At 37.9% G+C, this 27049-nt stretch overlaps 2 protein-coding genes and 1 long non-coding RNA gene across 3 annotated transcripts in view; 2 read left to right on the top strand and 1 right to left on the bottom strand.

Moving 5' to 3' along the window:
- Window positions 1-27049, top strand: part of LOC117222450 (discs large 1) — a 496085-nt gene that overhangs the window by 117054 nt on the left and 351982 nt on the right. The gene's annotated exons all lie outside the window — the stretch shown is intronic.
- Window positions 7105-11955, bottom strand: LOC117222449 (facilitated trehalose transporter Tret1). Its single transcript, XM_033474147.2, has 3 exons — window positions 11809-11955; window positions 11078-11209; window positions 7105-8793 (listed from the first exon to the last, which is right to left on the bottom strand). The coding sequence occupies exons 2-3, from the start codon at window positions 11145-11147 to the stop codon at window positions 7466-7468; spliced, it is 1398 nt and encodes a 465-aa protein (XP_033330038.2). The 5' UTR covers window positions 11148-11209; window positions 11809-11955; the 3' UTR covers window positions 7105-7465.
- LOC117222452 (uncharacterized) lies at window positions 23685-25698 on the top strand. The gene is made up of 2 exons (XR_004490699.2): window positions 23685-24058; window positions 25128-25698. It is a non-coding gene; the product is annotated as an uncharacterized LOC117222452 (long non-coding RNA).

The raw sequence follows: 27049 nt of genomic DNA, 5'->3' as shown, positions 1-27049 counted from the left end.
AGGGTATGAGTATTAATGAAACCGAGTTGAAGACGTTGTTAAAAATATTTTTAGTATAGATAGTACGATGTATGGAGAACATGATATTGTTATGTGAAAAATATATTTATAAGAGAGTGACTTTCTAACAAAACCGTTCTTATTAGAAAGCTGATGATTCCGGGCTTCGATGAGACGTAATGGAACGAATATGAAAGTTTTATACGATTGTAGAATGCTTCGAATAAAATAAGCTCCCATTCGAGCTAGACCGCGTAGATACATATTTGTTTCGGAAATGTCGATATTGCATAAGCATCATGGTAATCATAACAAACGACTGCTTTAACTAATTCCGAATGCGGGGCTAAGTAAGCTCTACGTTTTGCATACTTCCTATGAGAGGCTCAGAGCTAAAGTGCTGCAGGCACACTGTCCCGTGCGAAATGAGATAAATCCACGTATAGATGCGTGAGGCCGGCATTCGCGTTGAGAAAGAAATAGTGCAATCGTTCCCTGAATAATTATCAAACCGCATAAGTCGTAACTGAACTGAAAGTCAAGTGAAATTGTATAAATCAAATGAAAATGCATAAGTCAAATGAAAATGTATAAATCAAATGAAAATGTATAAATCAAATGAAAACGTATAAATCAAATGAAAATGTATAAGTCAAATGAAATTGTATAAGTTAAATACTGAACAGTGGAAGCTTTAGAAGAACTTAAGGACATATTTATACTATTTTTAATTTATTAAAATTATTCAGTAGTATTCAGTTTCTCCGAATATATCACATTCAATATGAATTTCAAGATCTTGAAGAGAAACTTAAGGACATATTTATACTATTTTTAATTTATTAAAATTATTCAGTAGTATTCAGTTTCTCCGAATATATCACATTCAATATGAATTTCAAGATCTTGAAGAGAAACTTAAGGACATATTTATATTATTTTTAATTTATTGAAATTACTCAGTAATATTCAGTTTCTCCGAATATATCACATTCAATATGAATTTCAAGATTTAGTTAAAAATTAATGTATTAAACTAAATCTGTAAAGTACTCTAAAGCGAAAACGCTGCACGTCACGTGTTTTCACTTTCAAGTTATATTGTTGCTTGAAGTTCTTCTCGTATCTCTATTTCTCTGGCCTATTGAATTTCTTTTCATGATTCTTTTCTGACAAATACGCGAATTAAATTCCAACCTCCGTAATTTTCTAGAACCGTGGTATTGACGTACGGATTAAAGAGTAGTCTCGCCCGAAGAAGAGAATTCTGTTATAATTCTGCGACGCATTAATATTTAAAGAAGCTGCGGGAACGTAATTCTCCGTTGCTAGATATAATTGATCGAGAATAATCGAACAAGCTGCCGTCGAGAACATAAGCTCTTTGGACAGTTCAGAAATGGTTTCTACGATGCGTCGGCTTTACGATGAAAGCCGGCCGTGTGTGTCTGCGACTCGAAGGAAGCCAGTGATGTACAATGTGTGCCTTCGAGCGTACAATTTCCGTGGCTTTGTCAAGAGAAGCGTTTATATCCGCGCGACGATAAACTATCTCGTTTGTCCCCGAGAAAGGTTTAAGGTGGCATCAGACGTCTCCGTGTCCTCCCACTTCCTCTCCCCTGTTCCACCCTTGGGTCGGTGAAACGAAGAAAAGCGTTTCGTTCGGTTGCCATCGGTCCTTGCTGCTGCTTTATGAGCTATCTCGACTGATTCTGCATTCAGATTATGCGAAAGAGCGGGCGCATTAATTGTATTCTTCGCGGGGAACCTCGAATGACATTTCAGTTGGAAATTCTGCTGCCTGGGCGTTGCTCTTCGTTTCACAACCGACTTATATTAACTATTGAGAGTTTCTTTTGTACCTTGTGGTTCATAATTATCGCATTTGTGCATCGTTAACGCGTTGACTATAAATATATAAAATTTCGCAATATTAACCCTTTGACTCCGAGGCACCATTAAACTTTTTGTATCACATTCCAAGATAATTCTTATATTAACAAAGTTTAGATTTAAAAAATTGTTAAAAGTGTAACTCTTGTATGAGTCACAAGACCCAATTTTATACGGATAAAATGCACTCTTTTATATAAAATGGAAATACTATAAGTCAGAAAAATTATTTTTAATTTACAGTTGATATGGCCTCGAATGCAAAGGGTTAATTGTTTAGCCGAATTACAATTAAAGAGTTCAGTTGTATCGCAAGATGCGATATCTAAAGACTGAACAAATTTAAATAATAATAATTTATTTATTTCGTTATTTCAGTCTCATGTTAATCTTTTATTTCTCCTGTTCACTCGCCCGTCACTCCCATCACTCAAAATCTGTTTTCATCGATAGAATTTAAATATAATATTATATTAAATATAATTCCCCGAAGGTTTATTTTTGTAGTATCCTGATATATACCAAAACATTCTATTATCTAGAAATCTCATTCAAGTTCTCCACTAGGCGATAATGTACGCAAATAATACAATGATTAGATAATAGAACGTTTCGATACTAGAATATTGTAAAAATAAATGTTCGTAAATTCTGTTTTGGAAACAAAATGTTTCGAAAAGTTTATCGCTTTACTGTCGACTGCGCGATAAAGCATTGGATTTAAAACAGTTGTTATTTGCAAAAAGAAAATCGAGATCACCTACATTTTTTCAAATGGCATCGCATATTCTTTACTTCATATCACTGTAGTTCGTGTCAAGACGTTCGTGTCAAATGTGCTAATTGATGTTGCAACTTTAAAAGCGTAGTACAGACAGCAGAATTCACTGATCTCGATTTCCTTTTTAACACGTTCCGTGCCACGTGTACCATCGATGGTACACGCTTGCATGTTTACTTAGTGAACTGAACAAATTGTTTACAAGAAATTTAGAACCGAAGAATCAATTTCCACCGCAAGAATGGGCGTTGATAAGTTTTTGTTCGTTGTTATGTGCACGAGAATTAATAATTGCACGTAATACATCAAGTTTTAGTAAAATATCAAAGTGTGAAGATTCGAGTAAAAAAAGCTCGGCACGGAACGTGTTAAAAATAACAACTGTTTTCAATCCAACATTTTATCGTGCAGACGACAGGAAACCGATAAACTTTTCGACACGTTTTTTTTGTCGGGTTAACAGAACTGCTCGAGAAACTGTATACAAAAGGAATCATCCTATATAATAAACAGACTCGTGGATTTGATGCATTCATGGCAAGGATAAGTAGGCGAAATATAAATTTGCAAAGATTTCCAGAAAGAACGTAAGTCTGTTGTTGTATTATGTTTGACGTATTATCGCCAGTATTAAATAAAGTTAAACAAAAATTTAATCTTCTAATCTCACGGTTGACACGGTAACATTTTATTTCGCATAAAGATCCGCTAATAATAAACATGCAACGAAGAATCTAGTCTAGAATAAGCCGGGCACAGGTCATTCAATCGATCATATCGTTACGAATATTGCGCAGATAATGTAAATTTTCCCAAGGAACAATAAACGTTTCCTGGACAAAGGAGAACGGTCGGCGAACATGATCGATTTGTCAAGCTACAAAACTCTATTAATGTAATCCACGGGATCGTTGTCCGGGCGTTTCATACTCGATTGAACGTCGAACGTTCTACTGAATATTCCGGTTTATATCCGAGTGGCGATCGCCTCCTTTACGATGTTTTTTTATGCCCTCTAAATCGTAACGACCGCTCCGACAAAAGGATAGAAGCTGTAAAGGGAGTCAATGCGCTGATAACGTCGTGGATAAAAAAACGTCGATATGAATATTTCATGAAGCGCTGGTGGACAGCGCCCGGTATTAAATGCTGTCCCGCGATCCCTCAATCTGGATCCGGGCGACCGGGCGAATCGTCCACGGTATTAATTAGGACGACTCCCATAATATCTTGTATCTCGTCGGCGATTCGCTTAGAATCGGCTTACCGTAAATCTGGATAATTTAACGGCGTCGGTATGTCAGAAGGCGACCGACCCGTTTCCATTATCTCGCGGCGGACGCAGTAAATAGTTATTGGTCGGTTCGCGCTGCTCTTCCACCCCGTAATTAGGTTGCATAGTAATGAGTTTAAAACGTTAATTATCCGGGTCGCCGCTGGAGGCGGCGCGGATATGTGAAACATTCATCGGCGCGCTAACATTCGCGCAATCGACAGCTCTTATTCGCGGCTGGCATTGAAACAATTCAGCGTGAAGTTCGAAAACTATGAAATCTTTTGTGCGGTCGTCGGCGAATTGAATTCGCGTTGTCGAACGCGATCCATTGCGTGGACCGGCTGGTTCACCTTTCCCGAAAACACAATCGCCGCCTTTATACACGTTGGAACAATTCGGTTGATAATTGTTTGATATCCATTTAACCGATCGTTATAACTAGTGCTCCGAATAATCACATTACCGCGAATGGTAATTCGGGATTCTGTAATCAATATTGGCGACGAAAGTGTGTTACGCGCGGGATTCCAGCGAAGCACACCGAATAGAACCGCCGCGGAAGATAAGAATCGTTCTTCCCCGAAATCTCCGATCTCAGGCTGGGCTTCCGTGATCCATAGAATTGCTGCCTAATCACCGGCAATTGCTACCTAATCTCTCTTAGTATTTCGGATCCAGGAGGGGCTCTCACGATCCATACGTGTCTTTGAAATCTTTCCGGGTCCACGAAGATTCAAGATGGCTCTTTATGCGAGCCTCGGAGATCTTTGAATTCCCTCGGAAAGTTTCAAGAACCCTTGATTTCGTCTTGAGATCTTAAGAAATCTTGGGGACATACTGAGGCTCTCTTAAGATCGCCTAAGAACCGAGGAGATCGGGTTCTTCAACGTGGTGTTTCCAGTTCTTCGTTATTTTGATTGATATAGTAACTAGACGCCGGATGTATTCGTGTAAATTAAGTATTCTGTCGATTTATGTTGGTGACCATGTTATTTTATTCGAATCCTTTCAGCGTCGATCAAAAGGGTTGCGTGTACCTGAGCGAAAGATACTAAACCTGTTTGACGTAGTTTGGTAAAGATTCGGAAAGAAATTATGAAAATTTTGTAAAACATGATAATTAGAAAATTTTTAAAGCAATTCAAAAATAAAGCTTCTATTTATTTAAGAAACGGAGAAAATTACATTTCTTCAAGTCCAACCAACAACGATATATATCGGTGTGCGGCACAACATGAGTTAAACCCGAAAATCTTCCGGTTAGGAAAAGAAATTTTTGGAGAATTGGAGAATCTTGGAGAATTAGAATTTGCATAAAGATTCACAGTCTATTTTTTTCTTCACTTATACTTATGTACGTACCTGAACGCTTCTCTTAGTCTGCAAGCGTATTTGAAGCGTGTCTTCTTCGGAGCTCGAATCTCGAAGCCCAGCGTTTTAATCATCTTACCTTCCTTGTAAGTTGAGAGTGCACTTGATTGTCTTCTGCTGTAAATGTCTTCTTCCTTGAATAAATAATATTCGATCATAGATCTTGAATTGATAATGTTCTCTTCCATTCATCCTACTTCAGGGGATAAAATGCTCTATAACAAATTGTTGGTTATAGACAATACCAGCAGTAATATTTCATATTACGCGACCTAATTACAATAAAAATGAATTTCGAAACCTTGTTAAGAATTAATGTCGTCGATGTGCAGAGTTGGGCAAATTTTATTTTAATCAATAAATTGCAAATTACAAAGTAAATTAATATTTCATTTGCAAATAATAATTAAATTTTATATTTAATTGAAATGTCATTTGAATAATTCCGCAAATAATTTATTTCTTATTTGAAAATAAAATGCTATTCTTTATTTGGATTTTATGGAAAGACAAATAATACATAATTTTTGCCTCTCCTTCGTCCGTTGTATATTATACAATGGATGTCTTGTGCATTACTTTTGCAAGTGAAATGATATTTTTCAGTCGAATTTAGATGATGATTATTATAGTCTTTTCCTGACCATGACTCGTGCTCGACGCGTTGTACCAAACAAATAATGAATAATGTACAATAAGCAACAATTAAAATTGTATTTATGAGTAAGAAATAAATTTTACTAATTTAATCAATTTATTCGGAATAATTGATAATTCATTTCGTCTTTTATGCGAACTACGTAACAGCAAATAATTATCTACTTAAATAATCATTTAAATGAACATTTATTTAAATGATGTCCACTTCTACCAATATGCGATTTACACGGCACTCAGTGCGTTAAAAAGCGAAGATCGAGTACCGCGTCTCCGATGATTAATTGAAACCAGCACGGCAGCATTCAAAATTATTGGATTTTGGGTTGACGAGATTCGAAGTTACGGATCAGATTCCGCGCTCATAGTGAGATTAGCTGTCGCAGTAGATTGCAAGTGTTGTCCTGCCAGTGCGACGTTAAGCACACGAGCCATCGGTGGCGCCATCAGCAATGAACCGAACGAGATAAGGGTAGCATCCAATTTTCAGCAGTGCCGCCATGGGACCGTGGGCACCTTCGATGCTGTTGGCGTAGCCAGCCCGGCTGAAATATCGTCTTGTAAAATATGAAACTGGCCGAGTTCCATCGCGGACGCTGCGACGGCGTACGTCCGGCCCGAAGAGAAATAGCTACATCGTTTCTCGGTTAAGGGAAGAATGGGAAGCTAAAAGAACAACAGCCGCTGCGACCTCTCCCCTTTTATTATCGGCCGAGGCTTCCATCGACTTCTTTTTTTTCGGATTTGCCGGAAAGTTCGCCGTGATGCGCTTTCACCCGTTCCAAATGAAATATCTGCGGGTCCGAGGCTTTGACGGAGGAACAGGATGCTTTCAGGACCCGAGGTAAAGATCTCACCCCTCTCCGGTTGGAGATCGATATCGTGTTTGTTTAAAAAAAGGTATCACGGTAGGCCTTATCTAACGACATTCGCGCACATTGTAGAGAAAAGTGGCCGAAATTTTGCATTCTAAAGTTCCGCGATTGGTGTATCGAAACAATTCTTTGTGCACATGAAAGCACTAGAGACGACGATATTCGGAATCGATCTTTTCGAAACGATTTTCGATAGTTTTGTAATCGTATTAATCGATCCTGACATTTTTACAATAAAAAAGATAAATAAATACAGCAAAATCCGAACGATGGTCCTTCAATTTTGTTGAGAACCATTCGATTTATTATCCTGATTATTACAACTACATTTTATTGCTATTATTACAATATTATAATTAAATGAAATTAAATAACAAGTAAGAATAAGGAGACGAATGTCTTTAACTTCGAATAAAAGGAATGATTAATTATTGTTAAAGTAGAGAGTATTGGCATACGCGTTTTGCCTCGCTATATTGCAGAACGACGATGTAAATGTTCACAAATAAATAAGAAGATCGTGGTATCGTTTACAAACTCGCGGAACTTTTTCTACACAACGTATTTACAAGCTGGCTTACGTGAAAGCTCGATCGATTCGCGCGCGATCGTCTAAATCCGGGAACCCATCATCTTCATCAAACGTCTCTGGATTTCTTGCAAGGACAGTCCCTTGGTCTCGGGCACACAGAACGTCACGAACGGCACTCCGGTGAGCAGCAGCAAGCCGTAGAACAGATAGACGAACCGGTTTGTCATCAGCTCTAGCAGCGGTAGATAGGTTATCGTGGAGATGAAGGAGGTGATGCCGGCGACGCAGCTCCCGAAACACGCAGCGATGCACTTGAGGTGCGGCGGGAACAGTTCGCCGATGATCGCGGGAGGCACCGTGAGCACGCCTACGAACACGGCAATGTTCAGGAACATCATCGCGAAGATCGAGAGTCCCTCGAGCGCCTTCGAGTGGACGTCGAAGCTCAGCAGCTGGAACACGATGGTCAGGCAACCGAGTGCTACCGCGAGACCGATGCAGGATAAGATCATCAGCACCTTCCGGCCGCACCTGTCTACCAGGATCGTGGACACGCCGCAGCCGACGATACCGGTCACCATCACGATGATCACTACCACCGCGGGGTTGATCACGGTCACCTCGGCGTCCTTCAGGATCGTCTCCATGTAGAACATCACGTTATTTATCCCGCACATTTGCCCGTACGAGACCAGCACTATTACCAGGAGCAGCGATTTCACGTAGCACGGCTGCTTGAACTCCGTCAGAGACTCCACGAATCTCTGGCTGGTGCAGTTGTCGACGAACTTCTTCAGGGACTGGAACTCCTGCTCCACGTCGCAGTCGCGGTGGTACCACCGGATCGACGCCTTCGCTTTCTGGTCCTGCTTCGTCTTGATCAAGTGGTGAGGCGACTCCGGCAGCATCACGAACAGGATCATCACCGCCAGACAGGGCACCAAGCAGATGGCACTCGACGCCGTCATGGACAGGTACGGTCCCATCGTGCACATCACGAAGCTCCCTGCCGGGATGCCGGTCATGCTTAGAGAGACCAAGGCGCCCCGGATGCTCGGATCGGCCATCTCGGCTAGGTAAAGCGGGAAACTGCTGTACACCATACCCAAGCTCAGCCCGCCGAACGACCTTGACATGTACAACCACCACACGTTGTCCGCCACGATCACGAACAACCAGCACAGGGCTATAGGCACGCTGATGATCAGAAGCGTCGTCTTGCTGCCGAAATAGTTGACGCAGAGCGCGCCGGTGAACGCGCCGAACAACCTGCCGAGGTTCAGCAGAGAGATCACCCAGGACAATTCCGCCGTGGACAGCGTGAACGAGGAGTTCTCGGACGTTAGGTCCGCGATGTACGGCGACGACCAGCCTCCCATGAACCCGAATTGGGCCAGTAGGAGCGAAACTGCGGACAAATTGGAAATCGATGGTTTGTCGGAGGACTGGGCTACTCGGCTGGAAAGTACATTATGGCAAGTTCCGCGGCAGAAGCGAGGTTTTCTTCGATCTTTCCCGGCACTTAGCGCGCTTCCCGTTGCACGACTATTTGCTCTGCTTATTAACGGTTTTATTCCGCCGGTTTTACGGCACCTCGCGAAACTGAAGTGGATGGCTCGGAGGTCCGTGGCGTCCGGGAACGATTGCGAACGTTAGATGGTTCTAGTGAATATCGTGGATTTGTTCGAAGCTATAGGATAATCCGATTATTTGAATCTCGAAATATTTACGCGGTTTGAAAAATTGTTGCGAGAATTGTTATATCGTGCTCTAAAAGAATTGTTACGTTTGTATTTAAAAGGAATAGTTAACGGTGTCAACTGTTGTGTGAGTAACAAAACTCATTTTCATATGCATTGAAGTGCATACAGGACGTCGTATGCAATGGAATGCTGTAGATAAACTATTTTGAATTTAGAGTTTATTCTTTGAGATCCTAATTGTTTTATGACGTTTCTCATTGGTTATCATTATATTTTGTTCCTTTGTCGAGGGAAAGTACCATGAATCAATTGTTGAATTTCTTAAGATATAGACTGGGCGCAAAAATCACTCCGCGCATTATTCGGTATCTTAAAATATAGTTTCTCTTTTAATTAGTATAATCACAGGTTCTAGGAACAGGATAAAATTTTCTTTTCATTTTCGAGCGTTCATGCAGTTTGCTTTGGAAACTTGTAAAGAGAAACGATTGATATATCTTCCTCACACACACAGTAATAAACAGGGCTGACGAGAAATAGATCTTTAAAATAGTAAATAGGCTATAAATATTTGTATCATCTCATGTAACATAAAATTTAACAAACAATCTTTTTTGGAATAGCAATTACGTATGGATATAACATAATACATAAAATAATATATTAATACATAAAATATATTTGAAAGGCTATTTCCATATAGAACTACTATTTCAAGAAAAAGCAAATTCTGTGTTATATATATATATAATATAGTATATAATATGTAATATAATATAATATATAATATATAATATATAATATAATATATAATATATAATATATAATATAATATAATATAATATAATATAATATAATATAATATAATATAATATAATATAATATAATATAGTATATAATATATATATGTATATATATATATATATATATATATATATATATATAGTATATAATAAAGTACAAATATTAAAAACTTATAAATTGAAGTAGATTCATTCTTCGCACAACTCGATAATTCTGATAGCAATCTCTCTCTGCATCTAAAACATCTACAGATACTATTAAACTACATGTATTTTTGTTAAATGAAGAATTGCTTCCTATTCTTTCGCAATTTTGCATTATTATACAATAGAAAACATAGCGTTGTCGATAATATCCGAGACTTCGACCGCATAAAGTTAAAATGGCTTCGATTGCGAAGGATTAAATCCAGGGTCAAATTTATGGTGCACTTATTGTATTTATGAAACATGTATGAATTTATGAAACATATATGCATTTATGATACACGTTTCCCTGTTTTCCGCAACGCATTTCCGATAGACTGTCACGTAAAGTTGGAAACTTTCTAACAAATGTCACTGTTTTATTCATGGAAAAATGTTTCACACACGGAAGTTCGATAAACCGTGATTCTACAGTTGGAAGAAATATTGAACACCACGTGAAAATCAATTAGATATTCTTTAAATGATTTTTAATTGAAGAGCTGCTGAACCGCTTGAAACGTTGCTCGTTACAATCAGTACAACTGTGTCACTGATTAATAAGTGCACGTGACACGTGCTGGAGTGCTATTCGCCTCGAATGATGCAACGGTACAATTACGCACACGATTAGCTAATTTCATCATTTCCACGGAGTTACACTAATTCAAAATACGTCTTCTAGAAAGACAACGATGATCTTGAAATATGTTGAAGCATCAGCACCGAATTAACCGAAGCACACAATCTTTCACATTTTCTCGTCAGGAACAACTATATTTCACACAGAAACTGTTAAAATTGCTATAATTACCGAGGCAGAGATACTTGGGAAAATGTAATTACTTCTTCCGATTCGTGAAAATTCTGTCAAGGTTAGATCGCTTTGCTTGACATGCAGCGACAGTCGTAGAAAAATAAAGCAGAAGCAATCGACGCGCGTCTTCAGCTAAATAGCAATGTTCTGCGCGCATTGATTAAAATGATCAGGCTCGTTTACCTCCGATACCAGCGATCCATTGCGGCCATGTCACTTTCGCGGGCACCTGCTCACCCATTTCCACCGCCATGATAACCTCTCTCAAAGTGCAAGCCGACTGACGAAAATCTTGTTTGCATCGGAAACGAATACCTTCACAACATATAAAGAAAAACGGGTATATTAGCATCGAGCTGATAAGATAACGAGAGTCTGCATTTCCGTGGTGCAGTTGAGTTTTCGTCCGGCTGTTGGTCGTAAATAGATCTAAGACGAGGCGTTATGGTATTTGCGAACACGCAAGATCACGGTGCACGTTGCAACATGCTGCGACCGCAATGATTGCACGAATTTGGATGTTGCGTTTCGGAAGAGAATCGCGACTGTAACGGGTATGCACAGTTTTGCGGGTAATATTCACGGATGTACGAGTACAGTAAATTCTCCCGAATTTTCCTTCAGCTTGCAAAGAAAAATGGACAATTTGGGAGGAGGAGATACGATTATTCGAGTCTCGCAACTCGTTTTTATAATTGTTGGCAATCGACTTTCCTTCAGCTTGCAGAGAAAAATGGACAATTTGGGAAGAGGGGATACGATTATTCGAGTTTCGTGGTTCATTTTTATAATTGTCGATTGTCAACAATTATAAAAACTAGGTGCGAGACTGGAATAATCGTAGCTCCTCTTCCCAAATTGTCCATTTTTCTTTGCAAACTGAAGGAAAATTCGAGAGAATTTACTGTACTTACGTCTTCTCTTGATTCCAATGTTTAACGAAAGTGTCGTAAAGTAATAGAAATGATCGAAGCACTAATCTAAAATAAATACTAATTTAAAATAAATAAATATTTAAAATAAATAGTTCCATATACTGTGACGAACAAAATTTTAATGACGGATGACAAGTCTCTAATGATGGATGACAAGACTCGAATACGAATTTCATCGGTCAGCTGAAACCGTAGGTACAATGCCCCTCCATAAAAATTTTCTATATAGTGGGACACTGGGCCCACCAATTACAGAGGCCTATCGGGGCTGAGGTGATGAGAGTGGCTCGACGGTATGACGCCAACAACGGTGACGTCGTGGTGCCCCAAGAAAATTCCGGGAAATAAATTGTCGAGCACCCTTGGTGCCCTGTGCTGGCCTGGGCCACGTCAAGTGCCATTGAGAGCGTAAATTCTTCCTAATTGACGCTCGGATTGTACAATAATTTCTTCCTAATTAGCGCTTAGATTGCGCACGAAGATGAACAATTTGGGAAGAGATGGTTATTCGAGCCTTGCGGCTCGTTTTTACAGTTACCGATCGTCAGCAACGATAAAAATGAGTCGCAAGGCTCGACTAATCGTATCTTCTGCTCCCGAATTATCCATTTTTGCGCGCAATCTAAGCGCGAATTAGGGAAAATTACGGTACACAAAAATGGACAATTTCGGAAGAGGAGATATTATTCGAGCTTCGCGGCCCGTTTTTATAGTTGTTGACAATCGGTAACTATGAAAACGAGCCGCAAGGCCCGAATAACCATATCTTCTCTTCCCGAATTGTCCATTTTTGTGTACAATCTGAGCGTCAATTAGGGAGAATTTACTGTACTGCTTCACTGACTTTCCCAGAGGAAAGCCAGCCGCTACTCTTCGTAGCCGAGTCATAAACTAACAAATTCATCAAAGAGACACTAAAAGGATTCTTAAAAATGGCACCGTCCAAATCGACCGTAGACGAAACCGATACAGTTAGACGAGACGGCGCGAGAAGATGCGCGCGTCGCGACAATGATTACATAAAAATCGCGATAATGAAGCTTGTGACTTTGGGAGACGATTGTCTTCGACCTCGGCGATCGTAGACTCTCCCTCATATTTGAACAATTGGTCGTATCGTGAAACTGTCCTTCTCGATAACGAACTGAAGATTATCGAAATCGTTCCAATTAAAAGTTATCCGAATATGTGTGCAATAGTTTTATCGGACCGAGAGGATACGAATTATAATCAATTAGTAACAGAAAAAAAAGATTATATATTACATATAGCAGCAGCCGTGCTCTTTATATAGTACAAAAAAAGATCCAAAGAGGTGGGGCTCGATATATCTCGGACCCGAAGCCGAAGATAAATTGTGTTTACGCCGGTCTTATCAGCGTGACATCACATCGTAGCTGGTACACGCAATCCGTACGCAAATTTGAGCGAGGAAGTCTGCTATTTTAATCGTTTTGGAACAAAATACAAGAGTCAGGTGGCAGGCGTATGTGGCTTGTTACGCGTTAACGTAACGAACAGGTTGTGAACTAAATTAAACGATATCGGCACATCGATTTTGTTCTGCGGTAGTTAAATATTTAATTAATGATACCGGCACGTATATTAATTAGCGAAATGTTTTTAATATGCTTCGCAAGGAGGATCGAATGTTCACGTGGACGCAGCCAACGATTTCCAATTGGCCGCCTATTCTATTTCGTGATATTACAGGCTTTTCTATCGTTTAAACAATCTAATTAAATTTCATGTATTTTTCTTTCTTCAGTTTTATATTTAAGTTTTTAGTTTTCATTTCTTGTATTGCATATTATTCTCTCGCTCTAGCAAAGGGTTATATCCGTTAATCAATAAAGTTATTATTATTGTTGCCATTATTATTATTATTGTTACTATTATTGTTATTATTATTATTATTGTTACTATTATTATTATTATTGTTACTATTATTGTTATTATTATTATTATTGTTACTATTATTGTTGTTGTCATTATTATTATTATTATTATTGTTACTATTATTGTTGTTGTTGTTATTATTATTATCATTATTATCATTATTATCACTATTATTATTATAACAATTTTATGTCATATATGAGCTACTGATGTCATGAATCAGTACTAAAACTGAATGAGCAACATTTAAAACGAAGTGCGACGATTAAAATAATTAAGAATTATCTATTATTCTGAATTCGTTCAAATAACTCTGAAAAGGAAGAAATTTCTATGTAGTCCTTGTGTGTTTCATGAGATCACGGATGAAAATTCGTATTCGCAGTCTAGCGATAAGATAAGACACGTGCTCCGTGGTATAAATTACCCACGGCTGGATGCAAACGAAAGCGGCGAATGTTTATACTCGGCGACGGTTCCGTCATCGGGAAATTAAGAGAAATTGCGTAAAATCGTATTGTCGATGCATTTTAAATTACGCATGGCATACAATGCGCCTATGTTCGTACGGCACACGTACGAACGGTATAAATAAATGTGACAATAATGTAGTGTTATGTTCACGTCGCGGCACGGATGAAGGACATTTATATTTAAATTAGTTCTTCGGTATTTGTATAATGTATACAGCGAGCCGCGCGGATCCGTTGACACAGTGCTGCTGCTGCAGCACGCGACGACGTGTGCTTATATTTTGATTAGGCGTGATAGACGATCCAAGGAATAATTCAATCTACTAATAGTCCGCGCTACAAATTTCATGCTACGGACATATGCTTTTAATTATTCGATGCGCCGTGCTGTGGCAGAGGCATTATTTGAACAGAATGAAACTCGCGAACGTTGTATTTTACAGGTTTCACGGATGTAATGAATTCGTAAGGAACAGAACGGCGGTGAATATTTCAGGTTTTATTGGAAATCCGACGATTTGACGGAATATTAATGATTTTCGCAACGTGTTGCATTTCGTGTTGAAATTCAACGTACCGCTGTAGGAACAGATCGATTTCTCAAAATCTGCTCGGAGGTTTATCTGTTTATTTAATGAGCGGATTAAACTTTTGTAATGTTGCGTATCGAGGATCGTTAGTTTGTAAATACTCGTGCATCCCCGTCGACGGAAAATCATAAATTCTGCTTTTCTCGTAATTGAATGGCAGGAAAGGAAAGGACTCGCGATTCATTTAACATTGCGATAGTGTTAAGACGTAAATATGTCGCACTAAATTTACGCAGTTTTATTTATTTCAATTTTAACGCAACATAATCGTATTCATTTTGTGCATTCATTTTTTACAGTTCACCACCAATCTTAAAAGAGAAACAAGATAACGTACATGTTTCGTTAAAAAAGAATATTCCGAACATTATGACTATTTTCTAATTAAATATTACAAATATATTTCCTAATTATTTGTCGTGAATCAATGTTTTCCAATGACATATTCCAAAATGTTACACACAAATAACAAATTCATATTATCGATAGAACTCCAATTATTATTTAATGTCGCGGTAATACTATTTATCGAGTAACGTCGAACATTCGTTACGATAATTAAAAGTTATTTATTATTGCCCTACAAAATATCGTGATCGAAGTATTTTCATATTTCGCAAAGTTCGCTTCAAATCAATACTTTTATAACGTAATAAAATTTCATGCTTTCAATTCGAACGTATTAAAATGTCTCGCGACTCGTTCGATCGTCGTCATAAAATTCGAATAATTAAATTCGTACCTTCTGAACGGAGGAACAGCGAAATTCGTTGCGAGTGGTATCGTTTCGTCGACGAATTGGTCGATGCCGATAACTTCGCACCAGCTACAATCGTCGAAGAGAAAAGAATCGTACATATTTGCATAGTCGAATGCTTAAGATTTATGTGTCGCGGGGTCGAATAGCATGCCGTCTGGGAACGTGAAATATTCGTGTATTGTTAACAAACTGCATACCGGAATGCACTCGACGCACGGCCTCTGGCAAGGGGCGCGGAATTACTCGGGGAAAACATTAATATACCGGCTACTCACCTGCTCTGGAAATCCTTCCAGTCGCGGCGCGTACAATATATTTTTATTTCTGCTTCCAGGACACGGTTCAAGTTTCAACGTGGACACTGTCCGGCCAGTGTGCCCCGGCTTTCATAATCGTTCGAAAAGTTACGCACGGTTTCCCGGGGCCGGCAGCTCGCTCGCAATATACAAATGTGTTCGCCGTAAATCAGCCGAATTGAACAATCGTTGAGCATTTCACGATTAAAATAATCTAACGGATAAGTTACGGTTGGTCGTACAAATTTTGATACGCGCCTTTTAGAATCAAATAACTTGCTCGGCATTGGGACGAGCGATCTAAATATTTAGTAGACAGTGGCTAAGAGACCATTTTCAGAAATTACAATTGGCTGGAACGATAAAAAGAATTAGAAAATGATGTTTCCTCTACTTTTTCATCTGAACTTATAACGAAAATTTGAAAAAACATGACATTCAAACTAGAAACAAAAATTCGAATGAATGATCACTGTTTCGTTTTTCCGTAATCTTAGCACGTTCGAACAACACAATTAACGTTGTGATATTTAACCTGGAAAGATTTATTTTACCGAATATTGATCGTTATTCGTTCAGAATTTAGTTTCATTATCAAGAAACTGAAATAATTTTTATGGTTTTTTAAAACTCCCTTCTTTTACGCTTTGAATTCTAACAAATAAACAATTGATCAACGCTAAATTTACGGAACAGTAAAAGCGGCTGTTTCATATTAGTATATAAAAGGAACAATAAGACATTTTTGCTAATTTCTAACGACTATCATTATAATATTTGCCGCAAGTAACACGCACATTTAATAAATAATTCATAAATATATCTATACAATCTGTATAATCGTAATCTAAAAATCTAGTCGTTACGACGGGTTTCGCAAACCTGGCGTTAAATTTAACAACCCTTTGCACTCGAGTGGTGACTCAGAGGCACCAGTCAAATTTCTTACATCACATTTTAAGGTAATTTTTATACTAACAAAGTTTAGATTTAAAAAATTGTTAACAGTGTAGCTGTTGTCTTGAGTCCCAAGAATCAATTTCATATGCATGAAATGCATTTTATCATATAAGATAAAAATACTGTAAGTGAGAAAAATAATTTTATACTTACAGTAAAAATAGCTTCGAGTGCAAAGGGTTAATATGTCAACAAAAGTCACTGTAACCGGCTACGCCACAGTAACTGGCTCCACTATCTTATTCAGCGCGTCCGGTCGTTCAGAAATTCGAATAACCGATTTTGAACCGCGTACGGACCGGAAAGGAGAATGAAGAAGGTACTCGTAGGCTCCGGCGAGCGATAAAAACGTCGGACACGATACAGGATCGTAAATCAGGGTCCGATGAACCGGAGGCTCGGGATCGAGCAAACATCCCGGAGAACTCGCGATCAAACAGCTCTTGTTCCCGTTCTCACCTGAGCGCCGCGCGGCTTGTTCCGGTGCTCTCGGCTTTTCTTCCCCGACCCAGTGTACGTCGGCCCTCGATCGGATCGCCGGTCGTACTCGATAATAAGCACGCCCGGCGAAATTCAATTACACGGTTCCCGAGGGTGAGTAATCCAACTTGCACGTCACCAAGTCACGCGGTGCTGAACTGGCTCGAAGACCGGCGGGCCGAGCAATCGGCCATACGTATCAAATATTGAAGTTGCTAGATTGCGCCGGGCTGCCCTCGGGGACGCCAAATAACTGGCATCGACGGAAAACGCGGGAAGCATCGTCGGAACGCGTCGCAACAGTTAGCCCTGATTTACATGGACACCGGCGCGAAGCAAGATACCAGCGGGGAATGCCAGCCATCAAACTTCCAAAGTCAATTCGACGCGACGCGCGGCGACGCGACGCTGGCTGCGAACAACGAGTGTTGAACCCAGAGCAAAGCTCAGCAGCCCCTTGTACTTCTCTTCTCGTCGGCCGACCAGCTTGTCTTCAACAAATGTTGGATCAGACCTCGACAAAGACCGTTGCCTGGAGATGGCAACATCCATTATATTGCTGGCCGACGGATCGTCACGCAAATGCGGAGTCTTGCCAATTATTTTGTCTGTGCTAAGATTTATGTCTGGAGGTAACAACAACTGGCGTGTTTCTAGCTGATGGAAATTTTTCAAGTTGGGATTCTTGTCGATTATTTTGTGGTGTGATCTGTGCTAAGATTTGTGTCTAGAGGTAGCAACGATTAATGTATTCGTAGGTGACGGGTCTTCATAGAAATTCGTATTCTCATTAGTTATTTTCTAATAAAATCTGTGCAATGATTTTTATGTCCGCAGGTAGAAAAAACTGGTGTATTACTAGGTGATGGAAATTTTTTTAATTGGAATTCTCGTCAATTATTTTTGGTTCGATCTGTGTAAATATTTACGTCTACAAGTATCAATGACTTCACGTGACGTGTATTACTAAATTCGGATTCTCGTCAATTATTTCGTAGCAAAACCTATGCCGGCTCCATTATCCTATTAGTCGATGAATCTTTATCTAAATTCTGAATCTCGTCAATTAATTTGTCGAATCGTGGTAAAGGAACAATTTCGTTTCGTTGATGTTTGCTTGTTTTCGCAGACGAAAGCGTCACTTTTTCATGAGGGTGAAGAGAGATACAATTGACGTTTGGTAAAATCTCATTCGAATGAATTGTTAATCGAATAAATTTGTGTATCTTGATAAATTTGTATTCGGTTAAATATTTATTTGATAGTGTCTAATAAAAACTATATTCGTCAGCCTTAATCTTTTATCCGTCATCCGATTAAAATTTTGCCCAACGCTGCATTAAAGAGCTGACCATGATCTATCTTTAATAAGAATCCTGTCTGCATTCGTTGATGGTTGATATTTTTAGCGAAGCTATCAACACCTAACGAACTTGAATACGCTCGGTGAGATTGTTCACATTTTGCAAAACAAATAGTTGGTTAGTGGAAACGAAACGGTTCTCGCCGGTTTAAGGATTTCATATCTGTTTCGCTGCATGGCCTGTTTGCCATAAACTTTTTAATAAGTTCAACCACATTACCATGCTAAACCATAGTGGGAATAGTTTAATATCCGGGCGGCAGAACGTGCGGATGCGATCTTCGAATGCTGGAGTTTCTGCTGTATTCTTCCTGACGCGGTAGAAATGTTGACTGAGACAATAAGCTTCTACCCACTTCAAACTTTCCTCAATTTTTAAAAACGTAAATTTGCATGGAAATCTACGGTCTCCGGATGACTATGCCGGGAAACATTATGCATAAGCGTTATACAGTAAGTTTTCATACGATTATGAAATACAAATAGTGTTAGCACCGAATGTAGCTTTATCTTGTTTCAAAACTGGAATCATTTGAAATTGAAATAAAGTTTTAATTCAATTCAGTTCACTCGGATTTGACTACTTGTGGCATTTGATCTTTTACTGGTAGGATACTGCTATTGATAACCATCGACGTGTTCCACGATTTTTCTTCCCGAAAGCACGCTATGCTAAGCATCGAATAAATTTCAAAACACTGGCCCGAAATATATTCATAGAAAATTCGAAGAGATGCTCACATATAGCTATATTCTTATACATACAGTATAAAGTCAGAAAGAACAAAGGAACATACGAGGTCATTTTGGGAAGAAAATCGAAAATTGTGGAAATGAATTTAACGAAATTTTTAACATCGCAGCAGTGCTTTTATAATAAAACATAACATAATAATGAAACATCTACTATATTTACATATTTATGTAAATATAGATTATCTATATATACATTATTAATATAATTTAATAATGATAATAATAAAATACTTATTATTATTAGTATAAATGAATAATGATAATGAAACATCTATTATTATTAGTACAAATTAATAATAATAATAATGATGAATGTAATTTTTTAATGAGTACATTTCGTAGAATAATATTGTTATAGAACTATCCAATTTTTTCGCAGTATTCTTTCTGCTATGAAAGTTGAGTCATCACCTCCGACATTTATTAACACGTTCCGTGCCACGTGTACCATCGATGGTACACGCTTGCATGTTTACTTAGTGAACTGAACAAATTGTTTACAAGATATTTAGAACCGAAGAATCAATTTCCACCGCAAGAATGGGCGTTGATAAGTTTTTGTTATGTTGTTACGTGTACGAGAATTAATAATTGCACGTAATACATCAAGTTTTAGTAAAATATCAAAGTGTGAAGATTCGAGTAAAAAAAGCTCGGCACGGAACGTGTTAAGCGTGTTCCATTTTCAGGCACCGATTAAAAGATAATAAACGCAACTATGGCAGCTGTAATTTGAAATGAATGTATGTCAAGTTCAATTGTGTTGTACCGCTTGAATGGTTTGAAACGGTGACACGTCGATGCGCCACATTCTAATTTAACAGATCGTAAACGCAACTTACACTGATTTCTGTCTCGATCACTCATTTACACCGTCTCCTCTATTTCAGGGACGATCGAGGAGTTTAACGAGCCTTTTATCGCGGACAGAAAGCCATTCCGCTGTCGTACACGAAATACTACTTCCTTCATTCGCTTTACGCTGGAAGTTCTGTGTAATTTCGTTGGGTTATGCTGAGCAGTGTCGCACTATTAATCCTTCCGAAGAACACTCTTCATGCTTTACGACGCTCGTCGAATTTTCCGTAAAATATCAAACAAGGAACACAGGATAGAACACGGTTTTGCAAACTCTCCCTCTCTCTCTCTCTCTCTCGATCTCTCTTTTTCTCTTTCTCTCTCTCGAAAAATATTATGGTTATGGTTGTTTTCATACAACATTGATAAAATAATCAGGGATGCATTTTCTTACACGAGATTCTATTATTAAAATGGGGCTCGTTGATTTTTTTAAAATTGATTCACTTGAATTGCATGTATTGAAGGCAAATTGTCATTAAAGTACAACGTAATTGGAATACAACACAATTGAGTTACTATATAATTGGAATACATTGTAATCGAATGTAATTAAAAAATAATGTAAGTGAGATATAATATAATCGAATTATTATGTAATTGAAATACAATGCAATCGAGTTACTATTTAACTGAATAAAATGTAATTGAGAAACAATGTAATTGAAATACAATATAATTGAATTACTATATAATTAAATACAATTTAATCGAATTACTATGTAATTGAATAACAATGTAATTGAAATACGATATAATTGAATTACTATGTAATTGAAATACAATATAATCGAATTACTATGTAATTGAAATACAATATAATCGAATTACTATGTAATTGAGAAACAATGTAATTGAAATACAATATAATTGGATTACTACATAATTAAATACAATTTAATCGAATTACTATGTAATTGAAATACAATATAATTGTGTGTGTGTGTGAATTACTATATGTATAATTGAAATACAATGTAATCGAATTACTATGTATATGAATAACAATGTAATTGAAATACAATATAATTGAATTACTATGCAATAGAAATACAATGTAATTAAATTGCGAAATTGAATTACAATGTAATTGATTTAGCAAAACTCTGACTGTAGGTCATGCTATGTTATGCCTGACCATTGCTGATTGTAACTACTTAGACAGAGCAGTGCTAGTCTGCTAATATAGGGTCAATCCAGAAGTCCGCACATTTATTTTTGATTTAAATATTCCCACATAGTAATTTCCCTAACAGTTATGCCTCATATGTCATTCGGTATCTTCGGTTTTGCAATTGCTTGTTTATTCGTTCTGTGTGAGTAAGGGTAATAAAGTACTATACAATCAACTATGTTTAACTATGCGCAGATTTCGTACAATTTATTTTATCGATAAATCAGTGTTAGAGTTAGTAGAGTTTTCGATTATTGATTATCCAGAAAAGCTTATATTATATTATACTATATTATATTATAAAAGATTATATCAGTAACCAAAAAGATGATTTGCGATGATTAACGGTTACGAATAGCCAAAATAAATTCTAGTCATCGATAATGGTTACTAACAATCAAAATAAATTCGGGTCATTCGAACTGGTTACCGTAACCAAATTAAATTTCCTTCGTTAATCATAGTTATTGACACAAAGAAAGATTTTAATCATTCGTAACAGTTATTCCCGACAAAATCCATTTAAATTAATGCCATTAATTCTAATGCAATGACTTGCAAAAATGTCTCTTATCACAGCTATTGCGTCAGGTTGTGAAGTTCAATTTCAGTGGTCCGTCGAATCAGTATTTTCCCGGATTTTCGTATCTCGTACACCCTTCCCGTACTCCGATTTACTTTTTCACGCACGCCGACGCGCATAATTTTTTCCGCGCGCCTCCCGTTCGGTTATATCTCGAAGATACCGACACTCCGGAAAGTCGTGAACACGGGGGGGATTACATTTTACTTTTAAGGAGACAACGAGACACCGGGGGAACGCGAGCGACGACGCGGGAGGGTTGACGCTCATAAACTCGTCTCGTATAGATAATACGTCGTGTATACTCGGCTCTGCGGTTGTGTTTTTCCCGCTCCTTCGTCCCGGTTCTTTCATCGTGGTTCCAGCTCTTCATCTTTATCGCCCGTGCAGCCTTCTTTCTCCCTCTTGCTCGTCCTACGTGCCCGTTATCTCCTTCCTTCCTTCCTCCTAACGCGCCGCGACCCGCAGCAAAGGAAGCGAAGATGAACCGATCCGGTAGAGAAAGCAGCTCCCCGTGTATAATGTAACGTTTCGAAAGCTATCACTCCCCGAGGTAAAAAGCGCTCTGGCTGCTCGGACGTTGAAAAGGATTCAACGCGAAATCTGACAGCGGGTCGGATAATGATAAAGGGACGCGAAAGTACTTACCTTGTACATCTGACTTCTCTGTCGCCGGCGATTCTGCGCCCGTTTGTTCCGATGCTGCCATTTTTCGCTAATTCTCTTGCCGACTTGCACGACTCTGGCTTAACCCTTAAATGCATATTGTTGCCAATTGTCTACATTCCAGTTCCACTTAATTCTATTCAAACACCTGAGTATGCGCGTTTCCGAACACACGTTGATAACAATAGACAATAGACCATGTGTGAAATAAAAGACTTGACATTACTTTTGGCGAGTAAGTTATATGTTTTTTGACATTTGAATGTGGTGGGTGATAACCTTCAATGTGTTACTTGGAGAGATATTTTCTTTTTTCGAGTATAAAAATTGCTTCGTGTCACAACAAAAATTGCAATTGCTTTGCTGCATTTCATTTATAAATAATGTGAAAATTCCTATACTAATAGATAATATAAATACATGACCATCTGTTTACGTCTACAATAGTTTTAATAATAAACGCATACTGTTGCCAAAAGTCTACATACAACCTTTTTTCAAAATAAATACTCAATATTATTACCTGGATTTATTTATTTATTTTTTACGTAACCTATGACTACATTCCTATAAAAAACGATTTTTTAAAATTCAAGACAGAAAATCATGCATTTAAGGGTTAAATCTGTGGGCGACGTCGATAATCCAATTGTTAACCGATTTTAAGAAAATACGGTAGAACTCCACTTGTCCGAACTTCGTTTACTGGAACGAAATTTTCGACGAAATCTCCCATGCAGTGAAGTTCTGTTGAACTCCTGTTGTTTGAACTACCGTCGAGCGTTACTCCAATTATGTGGACACCTAGGCATCGTGAAGATAAGTACACGCAATCTCAGCACGTTTTCTTTTGTTTGTTTGGTTAAATCCATTTATCTGAACGCAAACTCCGGTTATTTGAACGAGAAGTTACACGTAGTGGGGGTAATCAACGGACTCTTATTAGATGAACCTACTCGGTTATATAAACTGGTTGTCTCCCGCCGAGTTCACGTAAGTGGATTCCTGCTGCAGTGTATTCTAGAGATTTTCAAATTAATTTTATTGCGAAGTGTCCTCTCTTAACTGAATTTTGAAGCAGTCTTCAGCAATATTGAAGCAGTCTTTAGCATTATTGAAGCAGTCTGAAGCAATACTGAATGCAGTCGTTATTATTAAAGATTGTTATTTAATATTAGATGTTCGAGAAATAACATTTTGAAGAAATCAACTGTAAAAATTAGATTTCGAATTACAAAGTATAAATGAAGATTCGGAAGCGTACAAATGTTTGACACAGCGTCTTCATTAAGCGAGGATACTCTTCAAAATGATCAGAAGACAGCTGATCGTTATGCAAAATAAAAATTTTCCGACTAAATTGTGTTAAATGTAAGTGAGATAAAAACATATTTCTTTTGCTAACAATTCTAATGGATTGCGAAAAATGCAGGGACGTTCTTAAAATTTTCTAACTGGTCTACACTTTGAAATTTGTTCTCATCATTTTTGTCATTTTATAAAATTCGCGGTCAATCTCTAAAATTCGGAATTCCCTGTAACTCCACATTTATGCGGAGAAATTAAGAAACATCTCGATAAATGAGCCGTTTATTTTGGAAGTGGCATAAGTCACTTTACCGTAATGAAAAGTGGTGATTTTTTAATGTTTATACGAAATTATTTATACTGAGAAAAATATCAGTATCCTGAGATAACAAATACAAGTAAATCTTCTCGAAAGTTAGCATCCATATTTTTAACCCCTTGGCCTACACGATATCTGCCAATTGCGCGAGCTATAGTAAACAAGAAAATCGGTCGCGCGCCGTGCCATTCAACTGTTCAGCCGTGTACCTGAACTGGCGCAAAATGTGTACCTTTCATGACATATATATTTCAGTGCAACGAAAGGAATTGCGAAATAATAAACATTGTTTAGGTACAAATAGTAATTTTAAGACGTCTAGGGTGCAATCATAATCAATTGATCAGTTGACAAAAAAAATTTATTTTTGCACAAATTTGCACAAATTCTTTATCACGAGTCTGACTCGTGGCTTTCGTTTATGGCACAAATTCTTTACCACGAGTCAGACTCGTGGTTTTCGCTTATGGCACAAATTTTTCACCACGAGTCAGACTCGTGGTTATAGGCCAAAGGGTTAAACGGTGTTAAAACGCAAACCCTTGAATATATCGACTTAAAAACAAAGTGACTTATGCCACTTACAAAATAAACGGCTCAAATATCTGATGAAAGTTTTGTTCGAACTTCTGTTTTGCTTTGTTTCGGAGATCTTCGCAAAGGTCCGCAATCCGTTGGTAATTAAGAGAAAAGATTATAAACAGAGGTCAGTTTAAAAGGTACAGAGCGGGTTTCGTCGGCGAAGTATGTCTTCCCAAGACGAAGGTGCGCAGTTGTTTAATAATAAATTATTTATCGTTCTCGGTGCACCAGACTACTTGCGCTTTATCAGGACCACACTGCATGTAATCTCGAGCATCGCAGAGATTTACAACATCGAAGGATGGATTAAACGAAATTCTCCGGGGATTAGTTTTCTGTTTTATAGATAGAGATCGCTGAGGAATCCACTTCCACAAGGATGTAACGATCTTCCTTCGTTTCTTCGATCGAACTTCAGCACACTTGTCGCTACAGTGACAAATACGGCTTTCGAAACTTAATCTTAAGTCTAGTCGACAATTTGAACGTTCGTTTTGATGAGAGGTGAGGAAATTGCTGGTAATTACGTGCTGATAAATAGTTCCAAAGAGATCATAATTAGCGAAATGAAAACATTCGAATGTGTGCTTCGCAATTTGTTTTGCATGAGAATCATTAACGCTGAAACTATCAAAAGATGAAATTATAGTTTGCATTGCCTTCTAAAAATGTGAAGACTGCATTTATCGAAACAGAGCAAGATTTTTGCATCATTATAATGTTAGTCATAGTGAAATAGGGGAAAATCTATCTTTAAATAAATCTTATCTTATAATAAAAAGGCTGTTAATTTTTATACTAAGTTCTATTGTCACGCTTCATTACTTCAATACAAAAATAAGAAATATATAGATAAATGAATAAATAAATGAAATATATAAATGAATGAATAAACAAATAAATGAACGAATGAATGAATAAATAAATGAATGAATAAATGAATGAATAAACAAATAAATGAACGAATGAATGAATAAATAAATGAATGAATAAATGCATGAATAAACAAATAAATGAACGAATGAATGAATAAATAAATGAATGAATAAATAAAATATATTAGCACTTCTTTTCCTCCTTAATTATTCCCTAATAGATCCAGGAAACTATCGTTCCTTGTATATTTTCATATACTTTCAACCCCAAACTTTAATAACAGTAGAATCAAATTTTGTTTCTATTTAGATAACTATTTAATACATCATGAATCTGACTCCTTGTCACAACGCAAGGGGTAAATATGCATGATTTCGTAGCAGAAAGAAGATTTCGTTTCAGAAAATATGATAAATGCACAAAGAGCCGCGGTCTAGCAATAAGAACTGCAATTTGCCGTTGGAATAAATGTGTTTCCGTAGCTGATAGACGATCTCAGGAAACTTTTCGAGTGCAAAACGGTTCGGAATAGAATTCGCCAAACGTGAACAAGAATTACAGGACGAGGCCGATGCACGGGCGACCTTGAACCAATCGCAAACCGTAATTGCCACGAGCAATGCTGCAAGTCCAGTCCAACAGAATATCGTGGTGCAGTTGGCGTGTGTTTCGAGTGTTCGCAGGTTGCTCTCGGTCTGTGCCCGATCTAACTCCAGTTTCTGGGTGATATCCACCGTGTATGCACCCGTCGAGCACGTTGTTCCGCGCACCTCGCCAAAGGAAATTTCAATTTTCTTACGCGCCGATGCAAGACGGGATCGATCCGCGCCAGTATTTCACCAGCGGAACGCTGCGACTCCCAATAACAAAGGAAAACGCGTAAAAATCTGGACCGTTTGATGGAACATAAATACACCTCGATGAACAACGTTTGGCAGAATTCACATCGCGTCCACCGAATATTGCGTGTCTCGAATTTGCAATATTCATGAAAATAGTGCACAATGAGTTCTAATTTCCTCCTCGAAACTTCCATTCGCAAGACGTTCATATAGATCGTATTAGAATTTATAAATCTTCAAATTTCAAGAGATTTTTGTAAGTCTGGTCGTGTATTTTGCTGTAAACGTGATAGTTATTCAGTTGCATTCTACGTCAAATTATTGTGCAGACTCTTTTGTATAAAATGATGTAATTGAGGACGTTTCTGAAAAAAGAACTCAAAGTCTGTATAGGCTTCTTTTCGGTAAATCATTTTTAATGAACTGCCATGTACC

Source organism: Megalopta genalis, chromosome 5 (assembly GCF_051020955.1).
Source record: "Megalopta genalis isolate 19385.01 chromosome 5, iyMegGena1_principal, whole genome shotgun sequence".
Taxonomy (NCBI): Eukaryota; Metazoa; Arthropoda; class Insecta; order Hymenoptera; family Halictidae; genus Megalopta; species Megalopta genalis.
Note: the sequence above shows the minus strand (reverse complement) of the source record. Positions and strands in the feature narration are given on the sequence as shown.